At 46.2% G+C, this 19,097-nt stretch overlaps 1 protein-coding gene across 5 annotated transcripts in view; it reads left to right on the top strand.

Annotated features, from left to right (window-relative positions):
• Nucleotides 1–19,097, top strand: part of DIXDC1 (DIX domain containing 1) — a gene marked incomplete at its 3' end in the record, with an annotated part of 76,674 nt that overhangs the window by 41,686 nt on the left and 15,891 nt on the right. For 3 of the 5 annotated variants that reach the window (XM_081240956.1, XM_081240955.1, XM_081240954.1), the window contains 12 exons: nucleotides 4,465–4,577; nucleotides 5,970–6,118; nucleotides 8,786–8,875; nucleotides 10,852–10,905; nucleotides 12,590–12,640; nucleotides 14,929–15,033; nucleotides 15,400–15,453; nucleotides 15,930–16,022; nucleotides 16,103–16,174; nucleotides 16,833–16,922; nucleotides 17,269–17,430; nucleotides 17,947–18,013. In XM_081240956.1, the coding sequence (XP_081097082.1) occupies nucleotides 4,465–4,577; nucleotides 5,970–6,118; nucleotides 8,786–8,875; nucleotides 10,852–10,905; nucleotides 12,590–12,640; nucleotides 14,929–15,033; nucleotides 15,400–15,453; nucleotides 15,930–16,022; nucleotides 16,103–16,174; nucleotides 16,833–16,922; nucleotides 17,269–17,430; nucleotides 17,947–18,013 (1,100 nt within the window). Of the gene's footprint in view, nucleotides 1–1,380; nucleotides 1,870–4,464; nucleotides 4,578–5,969; nucleotides 6,119–8,785; nucleotides 8,876–10,851; nucleotides 10,906–12,589; nucleotides 12,641–14,928; nucleotides 15,034–15,399; nucleotides 15,454–15,929; nucleotides 16,023–16,102; nucleotides 16,175–16,832; nucleotides 16,923–17,268; nucleotides 17,431–17,946; nucleotides 18,014–19,097 lie in introns of those variants that run through there. The other 2 variants (XM_081240958.1, XM_081240957.1) reach the window with 2 other exon arrangements.

Here is a 19,097-nt window from a genome sequence, read left to right as displayed (position 1 = left end):
GGCCACTGCAAATGGAATTCTTTCCATCATTTTAATATACTGGTAACCTTGCTCGACTTTAATTTTCACATTTAGTAGTTGTGGTTTTTTTATTTTTTAAATTCGCATGACATTAAATGAACCATTAATCATTTTAAAGTGTACAATTCAGGGGTATGTAGTACCTTCATTAATATGGTTCAACCATCACTTCTATCCAGTCCAAAGAGATTTTCATCACCCCAAAGGGAAACCTTGTATCCATTAAGCAATAGATGTGCTTTTACTGAGAATCGAAACCATTCCTTCCTTGCTTGCTGCTTGGACTATCACTTGGTATAGAATCAAAGGATATTTCATTGTATAATGAGATCTGTTGCTTCCTGCATGGCTTCAGGCCTTTTACTTTTCTTTGCCTGATAGTGCTTGCCAGAGTTAGAGAGAGAAATAAAGAGTCTGGATTTTTTCCTGAGAGCACCTGCTTTCCTCCTGTCTGGCAGGACTCAGACTGGGAGCAGGGGTATGAGACCGTGTGAATTAGGGGCCATTGGAAATCAGGCTTCAGTGGGCCAACAGTGACAGTTTTCTAGGCGAGGGGTCAGAGAATAGTTTGCTTTCCTCTTTCTCTCCTTCCTGATTTGGTCGTTTTCTTCTAAGCCAACCTCTCACTCACCTCTTTGGGATGCTCAGGCAGCACGCTGGGACCCAGAAGGCTCTGGCACATTCTGTCCCACTCCCCACCCCCCTCCGCCACCCCCCACTCAGGGGGAGTCCACCTAATGTCTAAGTGATCCATGAAGGCCAGGAGGTCCCTGGTATGTGATTCAGAACGGGGAGTGGTTCAGAAGGTAGGAAAGATAGGCCCTTATGTCCCATCCCCTCCCCCTGCTCCTTGAGAGACATCCTGGCAAAGCCCTGCCCGACTGCCCGCCTGTTGCTTCGTAGACCTGTAGACCTCGGGCCAGCCTCTCACCATATCCAAGCAAAACGATCCTTAGCTGGGAAAAAAGAACACATGAAACGCCCGAGGGGACGGTGCGGGGAGACAGGCGTTCGGCGGGTTTCCGGGGAAGCCCCCTCCCACAAGGGGCCGGGTTAGACCCACTCCGACCTCCGTGCCCACGAAGGCAGGGTTCAGAGAAGAGAAGGCACCGCGATCAGTTCTGGGCTTCTCCAGACCGGGACCACAGACTCCTCCCTCTGCCGACAGGCGGCCTCTCCGGTGCCTCGCCAGGGGCTCCCGCTGGGCCCCGCAGCCCCGCCCCGCTCTGCCCGGAGCTCAGTCGGCCGGCCGAGCGCCAGCCTGGGTCCGAGCCCGGCGCTGCCTGGCCGCAAGTGACAGCCTGGGAAGCGGGGGAGGGCGTCGGGAGGGTGGGACCGGGGAGGCGGTGCGGAGCTGGGATCGTCGCCCGCTCGCCGCCCGCCGCCCGCCCGGGACTCGACCGCGCAGCCGGAGCTGCAGGCAGCATTTCTCCGGTGGGTCGGAGATGGGTTGAAATGCCTGCGCCCGGGGGCACGCCGGGAGCCGCGCGGCCGCGGAGACCACGATGCCGCTGCCGGGGACCCGCAGCCTGCGAGGGGAGGCGGCTTCCGCCGAGGCTGGGCTGCTGCAGTGTCTGAGCTGCCGGGACAGCGCGCCTCAGAGCCGGGAGCATCCCCGTCCCTGGGGCCGAGACGCCTGCTTCTCTGTCCTCCCTCCTCCCTCTCGGGACCGGGGCGAGCGGCTCTGGTAGTTGGCCTGCCCGTGGAGTCGTTCTTCGGGCCCCAGCGCGGGGAGACATGCCCGAATTGGGGAGCGCTGTGACTTTCAGCCTCCCACTTCACCCCGGAAAGCCGACTTGCTGAAGCCGGAGCCACGAGGGGGACCATGGGAGGGACGCAAGTCAAATGGTGAGGTGAAGCCACTTTGGCTTTGGAGGTGGGGGGCATGGGTGGCAGCAGGGCCAGGACTGGAGGATGCTGTTGGCCAGAGACAGGCGGGGATCGGTGGGGGCGCTATACTGGGGAGAACAGGCTGCTGGCCTGGGATTATCACTGTAAAAGACATGGGTTTAGGAAGCTGCAACCAGCGTAGGGGAAGGAGTGGACCTTGACACTGTCTGGTCTCTACTGAAGGAGGCACTTCAGGACGGAACAGAACTCATATGGCCCAGTACCCGTTTTTTTAAAAAAAACTGATTTGACTCTAATTTGAAGGTAGCTTTTCTGGGAGATTGTTTGTCTGGTAAGATTGGAGAGATGTTAGACCTGTGGGAATTAATAATGTATCAGTCAGACCCAGTTTGCACTCACTTGTTCCTTGACTTGACAGGATTATGATGGCAAGTAGGAAATTACTTGTTGATAAGATAGGGTTTTAAAGCGAATCAGGGAGAGCCTAAATCATATAATTAATTAGCATTAAAATACTTTTGTCTGGCCTGAGGCAGAGGATTTAGTGTACCATCCTCATCCGTGAGGTTCTTCTTGGGGAGGCGGCAAGATGCCTGCTCTGACATGTGCCTCAGGATTTTTCTTCCTCAGATCCTTTACCTTTTGACTTGGCCAGTTAGTTTCATGGCTTTGTCTCTCTGTGGCCTCACACACTGGCAGCCCCAATTCAAGAAAGAGAAATGTTGTTTTCCTTTGGCTGCCCTGCCACTCCCCCAGTGGGGTTGGATATGCAGACGTCCGCCTCTTTCTGCCCTTATATGGGAGACAGCTCACTTAGGAGGGAGCCAGTGGAGCTGAGCATGCGTCTCTGCTTTTAGGAAAGCATTTTTCCGCCTGCATCCTAGGTTCACACCACCCCTCCCCCACACCCCTTCGTCTCACACATACCCACATTTAGTGGTCCAGCTAAATGCAAGCAAGGGAACATGTCAGCCATAACACCTTGTCAGCTGAGAAAGTGTTGTCTTACCATTTCTCAAAAAGGAGCAGCTGGTGCAGACCTCCTTCTGCACTTGGATCCCCATTGCTCTAAGAAGGCGGATGCTGAGGCCTGAAGAGTCATAAATCTGTTCTTCTTATGAATGACATAGTACCCTTAGACTAATGCTTTTCTGGCAGTTAATGCATGTTGGCCTGGAAGTCAGATTGCCTAAGTGGTGAAAGATGGATAAGAGAGTTCTGTGAAGCAGCTACCTTTTCTAAATACCACTTCTTGCCTATCTCCACCCATCTTGCCTGTTTGGGTTGTAGATCTAGAGATATGATTAAGTGACTTTTTTTTAATTTGAAGAAGCAAAGAACGAAAATTTTTTCTGTGGTTCTAATAAGAATGAGGATGTGTTACTGGTTGAGGTCATTCCCACCAAAGCCCCAAACTCCGGACAACGAGGAGGTTGAGACACTAGTCCTCAGGCTGCTTCAGAGATTTTTGAAATCTCTTGCTAACTCCACTGCGCTTGGCTCTTGTTTTTGGTGGTTTCTAGGAAGATGAAATGTTAACTCCTGATCGTGGCTGGGAGGATTAGCCTGGGAGACTTCAGGGGCACATTAAGTGGGTCAATGAATCCAAGACACTTTCACTGTTGTCTGGGTGATGGATTTGGAAGGAATTCCTGAGAGGGGGCTGGGTCTGCAGACCCCACAACCCCTGAGATTGTTTCAGTGCTGATGTTCTCAAGGTGTGATGCAAAGAAAGATGGCTCTTCAGATGGAAGCATCGGCCACATTCCCATCGTGTCCTGTAGATTTGCTTCTGGAGATTTAAAATCCTGCTTCCCTAAAAATGCAAACAGTTCCTTCCAAGGCTAGTAGTTATACTAGAATTTAAGAATTGTTGCAGGGTTTCTGATGACAATTTGAAAATAGTGTGGCAGAGATATGAATAACTCCTTGATGGCAGTAAATCAAGTAAACCTTTACCATCCCCTAGCAGGTCTTTTCCCCTTTTGACATATTATCCTTTTCTGTATCATGTCCTAGCTTTGTTGATACGTCACTGCTCCTTTGCCCAGCCTGGCACTGTCCACACCCCAGCAGTTTCTCCCCTCTCAGGCACCCTCCACACTGTCCCCTACTTTGGGATCAGCCCAGAGCTGATCTGCCATAGATTTTCCTTCCAGCTCCCAAAGCTACTAAAACACATACTACGTCAGCCCCTGAACTTGGGCCCAGGGATGATGGTAGAGGAGGTGGTAGTTAAGTAAAAAGCAAAAACAAAAACAAAAAGCCAAACCAAACAAAACTTAGAGTTCTTTAAAATGCTGGATTATCCATCCTTCTGGTAAATCTCTTCTCAGTGAGCTAGGGTTAAAGGCAGCCTTGTTGTGGAAAAGACTTCCTGGGACTGGGTCATTCATTCATTCAATATTCATTTCATTCATTTAACAAGCTCATCATTCATTCTACAAACATTTGTTCTTGCTGTGGGCCAGGCACCGTGTCAGGCAGTAGGAGTTAGATGAATAAGAACACGTTTCTGGGATAAATTAGGAAAGCTGGCTTCTAAACAACGGTTCGCAATAATTGTTTCTCTTTCTTTTCCTTCGGTCACAGCCTGACTTCCCCCAGTCCTATCCACAGTGCAAAGAGCGACTCCATTATAACCCAGTCAGAGGAGAAGGCAGATTTCGTGATTATTCCCTCTGAAGGAATAGAGAACAAAACAGGTACTATTTCTCAGCCTGCCTGGGTTGGCTCAAGGAACAGCTTCAAGAGTCTGGGGGTCCTGACTGTCTCCTTGGCCTTCTCCCTCCATATTCTGTGCATGCAGGGTCCACTCCAGAGAGCTCTAATGCTTTGTAGCCAGTAAATGTTGTATCCTCTCATAGATTGTCACTTCTGATGTCCTAGCTGTCAAATATCCTGCAGCAGTGTAGACAGGCTGTTCATTAGCCGGCTGCCTATGAATTAGGAGATGACTTTAAAACAGGCAGAAGCCTACTCAAGTTGACAGTTTTTATTATTTCTGTGTTATGCAAATAATTTCAGTGCTTCTCTAACTTAAGTTGGGGCCAGGAATATATAGTAGGAGGTGAGGCGTCTGTGAGAACATACAGCACAGAGCAGGTCTGCATCATGTTTGGTATAAAGGCTACAGAAAGGACCAGAGTTCCCTTTGTGTAGACTTCTTCCTCTGTCTCGGTCGATCTTTTCCTTACATTAAACACAGAGGAAAGCATGGAAGAAGTGAAGCACAAGACTTAGAGTTTTATTTGCCTGTAAGGGATATAATGAAACTGAAGCCCTCTGAAGGAAAACTGGAATTAAATTCTTCCTTATTCCATTTCCTGTCTAGCCCTGGCGTTAGTACTAAAAAGTCAGCCTTGTTCCTGAGTCAGAAATTCCTGGCACCCTGGGGAGGGAGAGGGAGGCCTTTACAGAGTGCTGGCTCTGAACCAGCTACCACGGGCCCTGCACATAGGTTACCTCATTTAGTCGCACAACAACCCAGAGGGATTATACTTATCATATTCATTCTTATGAATGAACTCAGAGCAAAGAGACTGTAAAGATAGGGAAATAAAACCAGAGAGAGAGAGAGAGAGATATGAAACACTTTGTACAAGTATGGTTTGTTTCCTCTGTGACTCACACAATGTTATATGTGAAAGGGATTCAGTCATAGCAGAATGGTCAAAGGAACTTGAGTTGAGGTCTTCCCTCTAAAGCTCCAGAGCAACCAACAGGAATTTTGTTTTCATTGCCTCTGACAGCTTCCCCCTTTGTAGCTGGCAGGATCAAGCACTAGGAATGCCAATTCTAGAGAATTAAGAGGAAAATCTGTCCCATACCAAGATTCCCAGGGAGTCTTATTGCTTCCTTAAGGTTCGAAAGAGGATGGATCTCCACAACAGTGTCACTCCCGTGAGCCTGGAGTCTGTCAATGGCCAGTTCTCTCTGTCTCACAACCCCACCTGGTGGAGAGTCCAGTCTGTGCAGTGAGGGCAGGTTCCGCAGGCAGGTGACCTGGCCCTGTGAACACGCAGGATTGTGACTGCTTTCTGCCTGCAGCTCAGTTTTCTTCAACATGAACTGTACTCCCTCCTTTCCTCTTGTAGAGGAGACAGACTCTCCATTATCCCGGGACTGGAGACCAGGCAGCCCCCGGCCCTATCTGGAGACTTCATGGGAAGAACAGCTGTTGGAACAACAAGAACATTTGGAAAAAGAAATGGAGGAAGCCAAGAAAATGATATCAGGATTACAGGTAGCTCTTTGCCTCATAGTTTGTCTTCGGTGCACCAATTTTTTTCTTTTTTTCTTGGCTGCGCTGCACGGCTTGTGGGATCTTAGTTCCCCGACCAGGAATTGAACCCTGGCCATGGCAGTGAAAGCGCTGAATCCTAACCGCTGGGCCACCAGGGAATTCCCACACCAATTGTTTATTATTTTTAAGTCACTCGGATCAGTTGAAAGTAAACTGACTCAGTTATGTATGAGGTCAGAATTGGGGAGTTTACATAGGGGGAGTAGTGCGCGAAGAGCAGAAAATCCCTTACAGGTGAGTATGCTTAAATGGGCCTCAGGGACTCTTGTTGACAGCATGGCTGTTAGGAGTTCTGCAAGCATGGGAGCCATATCCACCGTTACCAAACCTCTACTCTGGCTCTCTGCTTTGTGGGTGGGTTTCTCCCCTGTCTGCAGCCACAGACCTGCAATGGCAGCTTTCACCGAAGAATGGCATTGTGAAGAGTCAGGATTTTCTCCTAGGAATTCACCGTCAGGAAGGCTGTACATGCCAGTAATGCTGCAGGTCTCTGCCTGGTCTAGCTAAGGGATTTAGCTCACTCTTAGTGCATTTGTAAGTGGACGCCAGGGCATAATGATCAGGTAGAAGAGCAACAAAGCCCTTCAGTTTTTCCTATACCTTCTGTGCCAGCAAATCTCCCCCAGAGGCCAACTGACCCACTTGACTTAGTTCCTACCCTGAATGACCCCCCTCAGTCCTCCGTCTTTGTGTGTCTGTCCCTGTTTGGGGGAGCCCTTATAGTGTTCTGATGACCCTGAAATTGCCTAGGAATATTCCTTTCTGTTTGTGCTGGGAACTGCACTGCTTCTGAATTGTCAAATATTTATGGACACGTAAACAAAGCCCACATTATGTGAGTGGCTCTGGCAGCCTGCAGGCGGTGGAGGGCGTACTCCCAGCCAGCCAGCAACAGGGTGGGGACACAAAGCGTTCCTAAAGAAAAAGGGAGATTCGTGCAGTGGTAAAATAATTTGCATAATGTATGCCCCAGGAACTGAGAGGGGTTGGAGGAACGTTTACTGCCTAAACATTCCCAAGGAGGTTGTTGCTCTTCCCTCATTTGCTCTGTATTTTTAAATGTCTGCCTTTTAGTTCCCTTCTCTGTCCCTCCAATAAGGAATGGTTTAGTTAATGGAATGGTTTTTTTGTGCTGTCCTTTAATAGGAAGGATTAAAGCATGGAGGATTTTGGGATTGTACTCAACCAGGTTTTTCCCAGGATAATTTCACTGTATGAACATAGATATCCATCAATTTGGTTTTCAGTTTGGTTTGCATTTTTCAATCTGGGAGAAATCCCATAGCGGATTAGACAGAAAAAGAAGAGAATCAACAGGCAGAAAGTCAGCATCCTAATATTCCCTGCAAACAGAGGAGTTTTAATTCACAGCCACAGGATCACAATGAGAATTCAGTTCCATTACAGAATACAATGGGGCTCACAGCATCCACTGGGCTTCTTAACTCTTTCAGTGATGAACAAGTTGCATGCTGAGCCACGTCCAGGATTTCTGACTTTTTAGTGTACGTTATTAGAGCCGGGTGAACACTTTGACAGTAGAGTCCATATTTCTGTAGTGTCGTTCTCCCCAGGTCCCTGCCACAACTCCTGGGATAACCAAATTCATTCGCTTGGCTAAAATTGTATTATTAATTAGTACTTGGTAGACTTGGTAGTGGCTGGGTCTTAAAATGATTTTATATACCAACATTTATGATGTAATTTATGTTATATTTATTGAAACAAGGTTTAACCTCTGTATCTCTTCTCTTTGGATTGGATTGAGAAAAAATTGTGATACAAAATGGTGCTAGATTTTTAAATCTTTCACTGAGCCCGTAGGTCTTGTACCTACCTGCAGGGGTAGACCCAAGTTTTGTGGGTCCTAAAGCATACCATTTGGGGGGGGCCTTCTTTAAGATTTAAGATTACAGATTATGACGACAATGTTAGCTATAGGACCCTGGGAGGGGCAGGACTGGGAAGGCGCCCTGAGGTTTGAGCTTCCTTAGCCTCAGGGTAAATCTGCATCATCCGCCACCCCACCGCCAATATTCTAATGAAAACAAAGCCTGGTGTGAGGCCTTGAAATAAATACGGACACCTTTCTGCAAATACATTTTCCTTCTTGTTCTATCCAGGTTGCCCTAGGGAGCAAAAATGAAGAATTATTAAATCAAACAAGAATCAAACAAACCCAAGTCCAAGCTCTAAATGTATTCCAAATAATTCCTTATAATAAACTTTTCTATGGCAGGATAATTCTACACTGTTTTGAGTTCACTTTCCAGCTGCTAAAATTCAGTTTGAACAGCTCCTGTTTGAAATGTCGCTTCTGGAAGGAAAATTTATTTTTAGAATTTTTTTCTGGGGCCAAGGAGCCTTGGAGCAGAGGGTTCAGGTGTATCCAGAGAGGTGAGAGAGGCCTGGAGCACCAGCCGGACAAAAGCACTCCAGACAGATTCAGGATGAGCAGCTGGAGGTATCTCAGGGTCCACAGTTACCAGGGAGATTTCTAGAGGAAGCCCAGTTGTGGTTTCATTTTGGGATGAGCTTACCAAGGCCAACTCTAGACTCCATCATCTGATGGGAGTTAAGTTTCTTTCTGCCTTTGTGGTTGTCCAGGCCTTACTGCTCAATGGATCCTTACCCGAAGATGAACAGGAGAGGCCCTTGGCCCTCTGTGAACCAGGAGTCAATCCCGAGGAACAATTGGTGAGCTCCTTCTTTTGTGACTGGACACTGAATAATCTGGTTTGAGTGTTTGATTTATTTTTAGCATTGGACACTCATCTGTGCCCTCTTAAAATGCTCTCTTCCCTGACTTCAACTCTTCTGGCTTTCCTCATATATGTTTGACTACTCTTCCTTTCTCCCACAAATATTTATTGTGTGCTGACTGTCCCAGACACTGTTTCAAAGAGCCAGAGACACCTGAAGGACAGATCAGACCTCAGACCCTCTCCTCGTGGAGTCTACATTCAGGTCCCTGTCGACTGATAAAAAATGCACAACCTAAAAGTCAAGGCTTATGTTTCATTCGGTGAGGACTTAAGGACAAAACTAAGGACTTAAGCCCAGGACACAGCATCTCAGGTAACTCTGAGAGACTGCTCCACAGAGGAAGGGGGGAAGCCAGGATATATAGGAGTTTTTGCAACAAAAACAGGTAGTCAGAACATCAAAAGATTACTCTTTTTTTTTTTTTTTTTTTTGCTGTACGTGGGCCTCTCACTGTTGTGGCCTCTCCCGTTGCGGAGCACAGGCTCCGGACGCGCAGGCTCAGCGGCCATGGCTCACGGGCCCAGCCGCTCCACGGCATGTGGGATCCTCCCAGACCGGGGCACGAACCCGTGTCCCCTGCATTGGCAGGTGGACTCTCAACCACTGCGCCACCAGGGGAGCCCAAAAGGTTACTCTTAATAAAAGAAAACCAGGTATTTCAAGGAATTCAGCGCTTTTCTATGTATGGGAAGATGCAAGAGTCTGGTCTCACTGACGTCGTTCCTTTGATGTGCACCTCAGCTATCTGGGGCCAGGATCCTGCGCTTTCTCATCCTGAGTCTCCTCAGAGGTGGTTGCAGCAGTTGACTGCTAGATGCGGGCATTCTTTGTTTCCACCCTGAGTTCCCTCAGGGCTCACCGCCCAGGCAGTTGTCCTGCGGTGGCTTGATGGCTGTCTTTATTTATTGATTTGGCAGGTGGCATTCTTAGTTCACATCCCCTTTGAATCTTCTCTTTTTCTGCCTGTGCCTTAAATGTTGCTGATTCTCAGGGTTCCACTCTGGGCCCTCTTCTGTCTTACCCATTCACCTGGGTAATACCTGCTGCCATGGCTTCACTTGCTTCCCACCTGTCTCATATGTTGCCTCTCAAATATTTATTTCTAGCCTAGCTCTCTCCATGGAGTTCTACATTTATAAATGTAACATGCACCTGCCTGTTGATTATCTCCACTATATGCCCCATAAGCATCTCAATTTCAATGAGTCCTAAATTAAATACCTTTCTCTTCCTTCTCTCCCCACCCCCAAAACTACTTGTCTTCTAGGTTTCTGTTCTTTATCACTATCCATCTACCCAAATACCCAAAACAAATCTGAATCTCATCCTGGAATCCTTTGCGGCCCTTCCCTCTATATCCAGTTAGTCACCAAGTTTTTCAGTATACTTTGAAAATATCTTCATCCAGTTTTCTCCATTCTCACAGCTGCTACTTTAATTTCAGGCCTCCGTCCAGTATTCTGGTGGCCTTCTAACTGGTTTTCCTGATTCCTGTCCTGTCCTCCTCTAATTCATTTTCCATAAAACAGCAAGAATAATTTGACTTCAAAGCAGATTTTATTTTGTCATCCCTTTGCCTAAAACGTTTCATCAGTTCCCCATTGCCCTTACTGGCCTTCATCATCCTGCTCCATTTTCCCCTCGAGCCTCATCTCTTGTCATTTCTCTTTCCACTTGCCCAGCCCCTGCACACAACACACACATATTCATTCTAAACTTTATCCACATTCATCTACTCACACCACCCCGGCCATATGCATCACTGGAGGGCAGGGACTGTTTCCTGTTCTTTGCAGCCGCTGTACAGGGCTAGCATCTAATAACTGCTCAATAAATAGTTGTTGAATGAATGGCCTCTGAATTTTACAGCATAGGTACATAACCATCTCTTTTTGCCTTACATTCAGATTATAATCCAAAGTCGTCTGGATCAGAGTATGGAGGAGAATCAGGACCTAAAGGTATGTCAGGAAATGTACATTTTGCCCTTTGAAAAAAATTTATGGGACTATTACACACCAACTTCAGGGCAGTAATGGGGAGCAGGGAAGGATGCAGGCTCAAGACTTTGGCTGTACCTGTATTATGCCTTTAATTGAGAGAGAGAGATATGTCCTAAATATGGCAAAAAGGTGATACCTTTTTAATCTCAGTGGTTAGTAATAGGTATCTATGTCATTATTGCCTATACCTTTCTGTATATTTGAAATGTTTCATATTGTTCATCTTTTTAATTAAAATAAACAGTGGATCTAATATCCATATGGTCATATTTTAAATAATTGACATAACATTATATTAGTTTCAGCTGTACAACATATGTATATATTGTAAAATAATCACAATAAGCCTAGTTAACATTTGTCACCATACATAGTTACAGATTTTTTTCTTGCGATGAGAACTTTTTAAAATTTTAATTAATTAATTAATTAATTAACTTAAAATTTTTGGCCGCGTTGGTTCTTCATTGCTGCGCGTGGGCTTTCTCTAGTTGTGGCAAGCGGGGGCTACTCTTCGTTGCAGTATGTGAGCTACTCATTGCCGTGGCTTCTCTTGTTGAGGAGCATGGGCTCTAGGTGCACAGGCTTCAGTAGTTGTGGAGTGTGGGCTCAGTAGTTGTGCCTCGCGGGCTCTAGAGCGCAGGCTCAGTAGTTGAGGCACACGGGCTTAGTTGCTCCGTGGAATGTGGGACCTTCCCGGACCACGGCTCGAACCCGTGTCCCCTGCCTCGGCAGGCGGACTCTCAACCACTGCGCCACCAGGGAAGCCCAGTATGGTCTTTTTTAATGAACACTTTCCAAAATTCTTTTAGTTTAGTGGGTCTTAGCTTTTTTGAGGCCATAAGTATATGCCTACAGCCATTAACCCTCTCCCCAGAAATTTGCATGAAAGCACCCACACCCACTCACTGACTTGAATTTTGATTGGAGTAACTTTGGAGCCCATCTGTGGAGTCCAGGTCAAGAATCCCCATTTTAGATATGTTAATTCCAAACTCTTGATGGGGTGCAATAGGAAAAGAAGAGAGTACAGTCTGAGTTGTGGGTGTTCCTCTCCTATAATCTCTTTCCTAGTAACAGTCATAATCTGTTGTAAGGGAGGGTTAACTAAGTCTTTTATTATCGGGCTAAATGTGGTTTTGTTTGATCCATAAAGGACAATACGCTCTTCGAGAACAGAAGCACTCTAATCCTTTCTGAACATTAAAAATGAAGATCATTATTTCATGAAATTGGGGGTAGCCATATTAAGATATGATCATATATTTCAGTGAGAGGGATTTAGATTGTTATGATTTATGATTAAGTTTCCCTGTTGGCGAGGATGGCTAAATATAGGAATGAGAACCTTTGGGAATGTATGGTAACTTATTTCTTGGCAAGGAAGAGCATGGGCAGTTGAGCCTGGACAACTGGACAGCTGAGCCTGGGTGCCACAGGGAAGAATGGAATGGGTCCTGTTTGTTTCTGTGGGTCAGCCTTTACTGTTTACTAGAAGGCAGACCTGCCTTCTGCCTCGGTGGAAGGTTGATTTTTCTTGGAATGGTTATATCTGAGTTTTGTGTTCTTACTGATGGAATGAGCTAATGCTTCTGAAGCAACCCAGATGCTACCATCTGATCTAACGATATTTGGTTTGCAGAAGGAGCTGCTGAAGTATAAACAAGAAGCCAGAAACTTACAGGGGATCAAGGTAAAAAGAAAGACATATAACTCTTTAAATAAACTCTCTACAAAGTAAAGCAGTCTGTGGATAAGAGTGGGTCCTGGGGGGCTAGCTGGGTCCTATAGTCTTTTCTTGTGTACATCTGATGGGGCCTTTCACAGGCTCTGTGCTACTAGTAAAGAGAGGGCTTTGTGGATGGGACGTGAGACAGGTGGAGGAATATGCCTCTGTGTTGCTGAGGCTTTATTTCTGGTGGTTATGACTCACGGTGATGTCACGTCCCTCTGCCACCTTCGTTGTTTCTATGTGTGAAAACAATCCGTTATGTCAGTTTTCTTCAGTTCTGAGAAGAATATACTCTTAAAAATCGTAATTTACTTAGGTTTTGAATAGTTAATAACATTCAAATGGTTTGAAGCTAAAAGGGTACAAAAGGATGATCCTTGAGAAGTCTGCCTTCCAGCCCTGTCCTCCCAGTCACCTAGTTCTCTTTCTTATCAGTTAGTACCAAATATGTATGTATGTAATTGTTCCCCCAATAATTACATACTATAAATACAGTTTGACACGTTGCTCTTTTCACTTAACAATGTATCTTAGAGATCGTTCTATTTCAGTACATAAAGACCTTAGTATTCCAGTATGTGGAATCTTATCATTCATTTAATCAGTTCCTACTGATAGTCTTCTGGGTTAGTTCCAGTCTTTTGCTAATACAAACAGGGATCTAGCTAATAATCTTGCTTATATGCTGTTTCACCCAAGTAGGAGTATATGTGCTGAATGAATACCTGGAAGTGCAAAAAGATGTTCTCAAGCTGCTGCTTTTCCCTCTCCTCTTCCCGATACTCCCATTCATGGGCTAGACTAGGGTATAACTCAGCAGCGTTTTCCAGAGTATATTCTGTAGCCTTAGTCCTTTGAGATACTCCAGAAAACAGCATGTTTCATGCTCAAATAAAAAGCAGTGCTCTATAGGCTTGAAGAGTCACAATGAATAACAGCATATTAAAGGACCAGAGAAGGTCTGTCCTAAAGAGGTTGGCCTAAAAAAGTTAGACTATTAACCACAGAAGTGTTCCCCCCCCGCTCCGCCATGTAACACTTATTAACATCCCATGGAACACACTTTGGGAAGGAAACATTCCTCTGCACCACTGGTGCCAAGGGCATCTTAGACCACCTTGCCATGTACTGTCATGGCAAGACAGCATATTTAAGAGTGGGCTCCCACATTTTCCAGAGCCTACACCATTTCTCTGCAGTCTGTAAAGAGAGAAAAATCAGGGCAAACCCCCTGTGATGCAGCTCCAGTCCATTAGTTCCATTTGAAGTCACCGTGGTTGGAGGATTGTGTCATAGCTGATCCTTTTAAATAAGTATGTACAACCCACCTTGTCTGAGGCCTGGTGGAAACCAAGATGGTCCAAGCTAAGAGAAAGATAGCCTAAAGCTTGTAGGGTCCTATGGCACTGGGAAGAGGAACCATCAGTCTAAGAACATTTCTGAACATGGAAATAGAATCCCAATCCTGGTCCAGACTAGGCACTGGAAGGCAGTGGAGGCAGGGCAGCAGCAGGGCTCTAGAAGGCAAGGGTGGCAGTGATTCCAGGGCTCCTATGTGAACAGGGTGTCGGACAGTGATAGGGCCCAGCCATCTAGGACAAAAGAGCTCATCTAGATTGAGTATGTATAGGCCCAAGATACAGAGAAGAAAGCCAGGGAGGGAGGAGGGAGAGTGCATTGTCCAAGGTCACTGTCAGGTAAGCAAGTGGTAGACGTGTAATTTGAGACTAGGTCTGTCTGATCCCAAAGGCCACTTATTCTTCCTCTAGGCCATCATGCTGTCAGCAATGCAGTGGAAAGTAGGGGCAGGTAATGGATGGAGGAAAAAATCAGGTTTCCATCAGCTTGGTAGGACAATGGATATGATTTTCCTTTACATTCTAGTGTCCTGGAAGGGAACAGAAAAATTACTGCTCATCTCCTTGTGGCAAGACCCTGTACCTTTTTTTTTTTTTTTTTTTTTTTTTTTGCGGTACGCGGGCCTCTCACTGCTGTGGGCTCTCCCGTTGCGGAGCACAGGCTCCGGACGCACAGGCTCAGCAGCCATGGCTCATGGGCCCAGCCTTTCCACGGCATGTGGGATCTTCCCGGACCAGGGCACGAACCCGTGTCCCCTGCATCGGCAGGTGGACTCCCAACCACTGCACCACCAGGGAAGCCCGACCCTGTACTCTTTTTGTCTTCCAGTTTAGTGATAACTGACCGACTGATGAGTTGGGACCAAAGTAGTGAGTGTGCTTTCTCCCCAGGATGCCTTGCAGCAGAGGCTGACTCAGCAGGACACGTCTGTCCTTCAGCTCAAACAAGAACTACTGAGGGCAAATATGGACAAAGATGAACTGCACAACCAGAACGTGAGTTGAAAGAGTGAACTTGGACTTCATTGAGCCCCAGGTAGCAAAGTAGGATACAGTATACAGTCCGTTTAGATCTATTCCCCATCAGACTCCTCTCTGTTCCTAGGTGAAAGCCCATGCCACACTGGCCTCGAGCCCTTCAACTTTGAGGGCACTGAGACACTGAGGCTGCATTGTGCTTCTGTAGTCTGATTATCTCACTGAAGAGGTGGAGAGCGGCTGTGTGTTTTTACCATAGTCATGCCCTCTCTGTGCTGTATGCTGTAACTGCCAACATCAACTCCAGTTACTAAGTAGCTGGTTTCCTACTGGATTGGCAGACAATACTCCACACCAACGAATTCTTTCTTATTCTTCTTGCAGGTGGATCTGCAGAGGAAGCTAGACGAGAGGAATCGGCTCTTGGGAGAATATAAAGTAAGAATGTATATCAGTTTGGAAATTATTTCCATCTGACCTTTGGTGAACAGCCTATTGTTGCTGTTGTTCAAACAGCACTTAAGTACTCTGTTCTCATTCTTGCTTTCTACAAGGAAATCCTTTTCTGAGTTCCCTTGATCCAGTAACCCTGAAGGTAGATAGCATGGCTAGGAGCAAGAACACAGAACTAGGAGTCTGGAAACTTCACTTCAGTCTTAACCTTTACCTCTAGCTAGCATGGACGGCATGCAGTGGTCCTCCTGCTAATGGTAGTTCCCGTCCTCCTTCCCTTTCCCAGAATCCTTTGCTCCATGTGAGGCTCCCATGGTATGTAACGTCTTCCCGTGAAGCTTGAGGAAAGGGCTGTTCCCTCTGCGGCTCTGCTTTCCTCAGGTGGAAACTGCATCACAGCAGGTGAAGCGTTGGATGTCCTTGGCTTTGCCGTGCATCTGAAGGCTGTGTCTCTGTTGCAGAAGGAACTGGGCCAGAAGGACCGCCTCCTGAAGCAGTACCAGGCCAAGTTGGAGGAAGCACTTCGGAAACTCTCTGAGGCCAGTTACCAGCAGGTGGGGACACGTTCCGCCACAGACTTTCCTGCCCCTGTGACCTGAGCAAGTCCTTTTCTGATGGAGTGTCTGATTTGCAGGTGGATCTGGAGCGGGAGCTGGAACACAAAGACGTCCTTTTGGCTCACTGTATGAAAAGAGAGGCAGAGGAGGTAACCCTCCACTCGGGGTCTCCCTCCCATGTTTACAAGGGCAAAGAGGGAGACTCTGTTATCGACTCAGGGCTGAACCAACACCACAGGTCAGTTTGTCAGGAGGCGATTTGGCGAGGCACTTACAAGTGCGGGTTCTGGGATAAGAAAGTCTGGTTTCAAATTCCAGCTCTATTACTTTCTTACCATTGTGTACCTTCATTTGCTTTGCTTTTGAACCTTAGAAATAACGTTCATCTGGAAAATGACAGTGGCCTTCTCTGCCATTATGAAGAGTACATAAGATAACCCATTAAGTTACTAAACACAGTCCTGGTAGATCCACCTGGCACAGAGTTAGGCTCAAAAAATACTAGTCATTGTTCTTTTTTGTTCTATTACTGAAGCAAAGGCAGGAGATGCTGGAGCAGCATTCTCAGGCCCTCCAGGGGCCAGGCAGAGGCTAGGTTGGTGCCTCCAGGCGAGGTTTTCATTTTGTTCACTCTGCGTTCAGTGGTGCCTTCTGAGTGTCAAGCATTGATGATATAGCAGTGAACAAAAGGGAAGAAAATCTCTGCACTGTGTCAGGAGGTGACCAGTGTAAAGAGGAAAAATAAGGTGGGACACCTTACTTTGGAATTCTCCATTATACAAGCATCATTTCTTCTTGCCGCTATAGGTGACCCACTGCAGCAGTCACAACCCTCAAAGCAATGGTTTTCTCCTTCCAGTGGCAGGAAAAGGAGCTGCTTCAGTCACTCACAGAGGGGTAGGTGCTTAGGATTTGAGTGCAGACTTGCCACTTCCAGCCAAAACCAGAAGAGTACCCTAGCCATCGCCAGTGGAGTAGGCCTTTCATATCCCCATTCCCCAATTCTTGCATCTGTTGGGTGTGTAAAGTTGTGAGGCACTTGCTATCCAAAATTAAGAATTAGTGGGCAAACAGTGGGCTTGTATCTGTGGAGGAAAATTTTCTACAGTTTACACCTCCTCCCTCAAAAATAAAAGATCTCTTCTGGAAACCTCTCCCCTGTATCTTCTTAAGCCCAGCAGTTGGGATGTGGTTAATAACATGGCAGCGTGCCGTGCCAGCAGCACCACATTTTTGCCCACAGAGCAGCGACCTGCAGCTTGTTCGGGATGCCCTCCGCAGCCTGCGCAACAGCTTCAGTGGCCACGACCCTCAGCACCACACCATCGACAGCTTGGAGCAGGGCATCTCCAGCCTCATGGAGCGCCTACACGCCATGGACACCCAGAGGAAACAGGACAGAAGGGTAACCCCCTTTCGGTGGTGTTTCTCTTATTCCCCCAAAGAAGCTTGGTCTTATCAATTTTAATGTAGATGAAGGCAGTGCTAAGATATAAGACCCTGCTGAAGGTTACAGTTGCTTTTCTCTTTGGTTTTCCTCTCTGGGGAGCTGACTGTTCATCATGGTATGACAGTCCAGGGAGGGAATTCACCGGTAACTCTTGCTCTTGGCAACTGTGTAACTGTCTAAGGACTTGTGGTTCTTGACCCACAGGCGTCCCTTTACTGCTTATTCTCTGTCTTCTTCCCCCCGAATGAACTTGGCATTATATATGGGAAATATGTGGGGAAAACATTGGAAACTAAAAAGCTTTTTATAAAAGTACATTTTTATTGTTAGGATAAACATGTCCAATTTTATATACTGCGGAAAAAGATGTGGTAGAAAAGTATATATTTTAGGTACACTTTTAGGATTTATATTTCTTGGTTGAATTCTCCCACTGATTATAACTCTCGTGATTTTCGTGTGGCTCCCTAGGTTCGGGTCAAGTCACCCAGAACTCAAGCAGGTAGTGAATACCGGGAGTCCTGGCCCCCTATTTCAAGTAAGTACTCATTATTGCTCAGTAAGGACTCCTAGCATATTAGGTCAGAAACTTAGTATTTTTTATGCTACTGATATTTTGGGGATAGAGTTTTTCTTGTAGTACTTCACTCTTGTAATATGTTGTTTCTGTAGCAATACTAGAATTGAGTTATTTCTAGGACTGTGAAGACCCATAACATCATCATCACCACCACCATTACCCCGAGTACCATTTGGCCACGTGCAAGGTGCTGCTGATTCAGAGAGGCTAAAATATCTTAAATAAAATATCTTTGGAAATATACAAGCTCAAAATAGTTACACCAAGCAAAGCAAAATATAAAAAAAAACCACACATACAAATCACCCTAAAGTTCCAAATAGCACAGAAAATTTCCAGTTCTTCCTAGAGGCAAGAAGTTTAATTTCTTTGTGGACTGTCATTAAAACTTTGAGTGCAGGGCTTCCCTGGTGGCGCAGTGGTTGACAGTCAGTCCGCCTGCCGATGCAGGGGACACGGGTTCATGCCCCGGTCGGTCCGGGAAGATCCCACCTGCCGTGGAGCGGCTGGGCCCACGAGCCATGGCCGCTGAGCCTGCGCGTCTGGAGCCTGTGCTCCGCAACGGGAGAGGCCACAACAGTGAGAGGCCCGCGTACCACAGAAAAAAAAACAACAACAACTTTGAGTGCATAGGTCATTCAGTTTGTTTTAACCTGCCCTGTGCCCACTCATTACATCTTTTTGCCTTGTTAATTCTGACAGGTTGGAAGTCTACCCTGCCTAGTAATTTCTATTTTACTTTGTATCTTACCTTTTGGTCTAATAGCATTCACGTTTTCTTACCTTTTATAGTTTACCCAGGCCTAATCTTAAAGTATCTAAATAATAATTTATAAAAACCAAATAGTTAAAGGCTGACCATACCAGATTTATATGTTAAATATATAATTTTTAAAACCACATTAATAAACAAAATCTAAAGTAAAACATTTAAAGCATTTGCACAAATATGAAAGGTAAAATATTTTTTTGTAGAGTAGATAAGATAGCATTCTCAAGCCTCCAGATATCTTTTCCTCTTGAATGAGATCTTTACACTGGG

Source organism: Mesoplodon bidens, assembly GCF_964165515.1.
Source record: "Mesoplodon bidens genome assembly, chromosome: 7".
In the NCBI taxonomy this organism is placed as follows: domain Eukaryota; kingdom Metazoa; phylum Chordata; class Mammalia; order Artiodactyla; family Ziphiidae; genus Mesoplodon; species Mesoplodon bidens.
The sequence above is the reverse complement of the archived record's forward strand: the minus strand, read 5'-3'. Positions and strand labels throughout refer to the sequence as shown.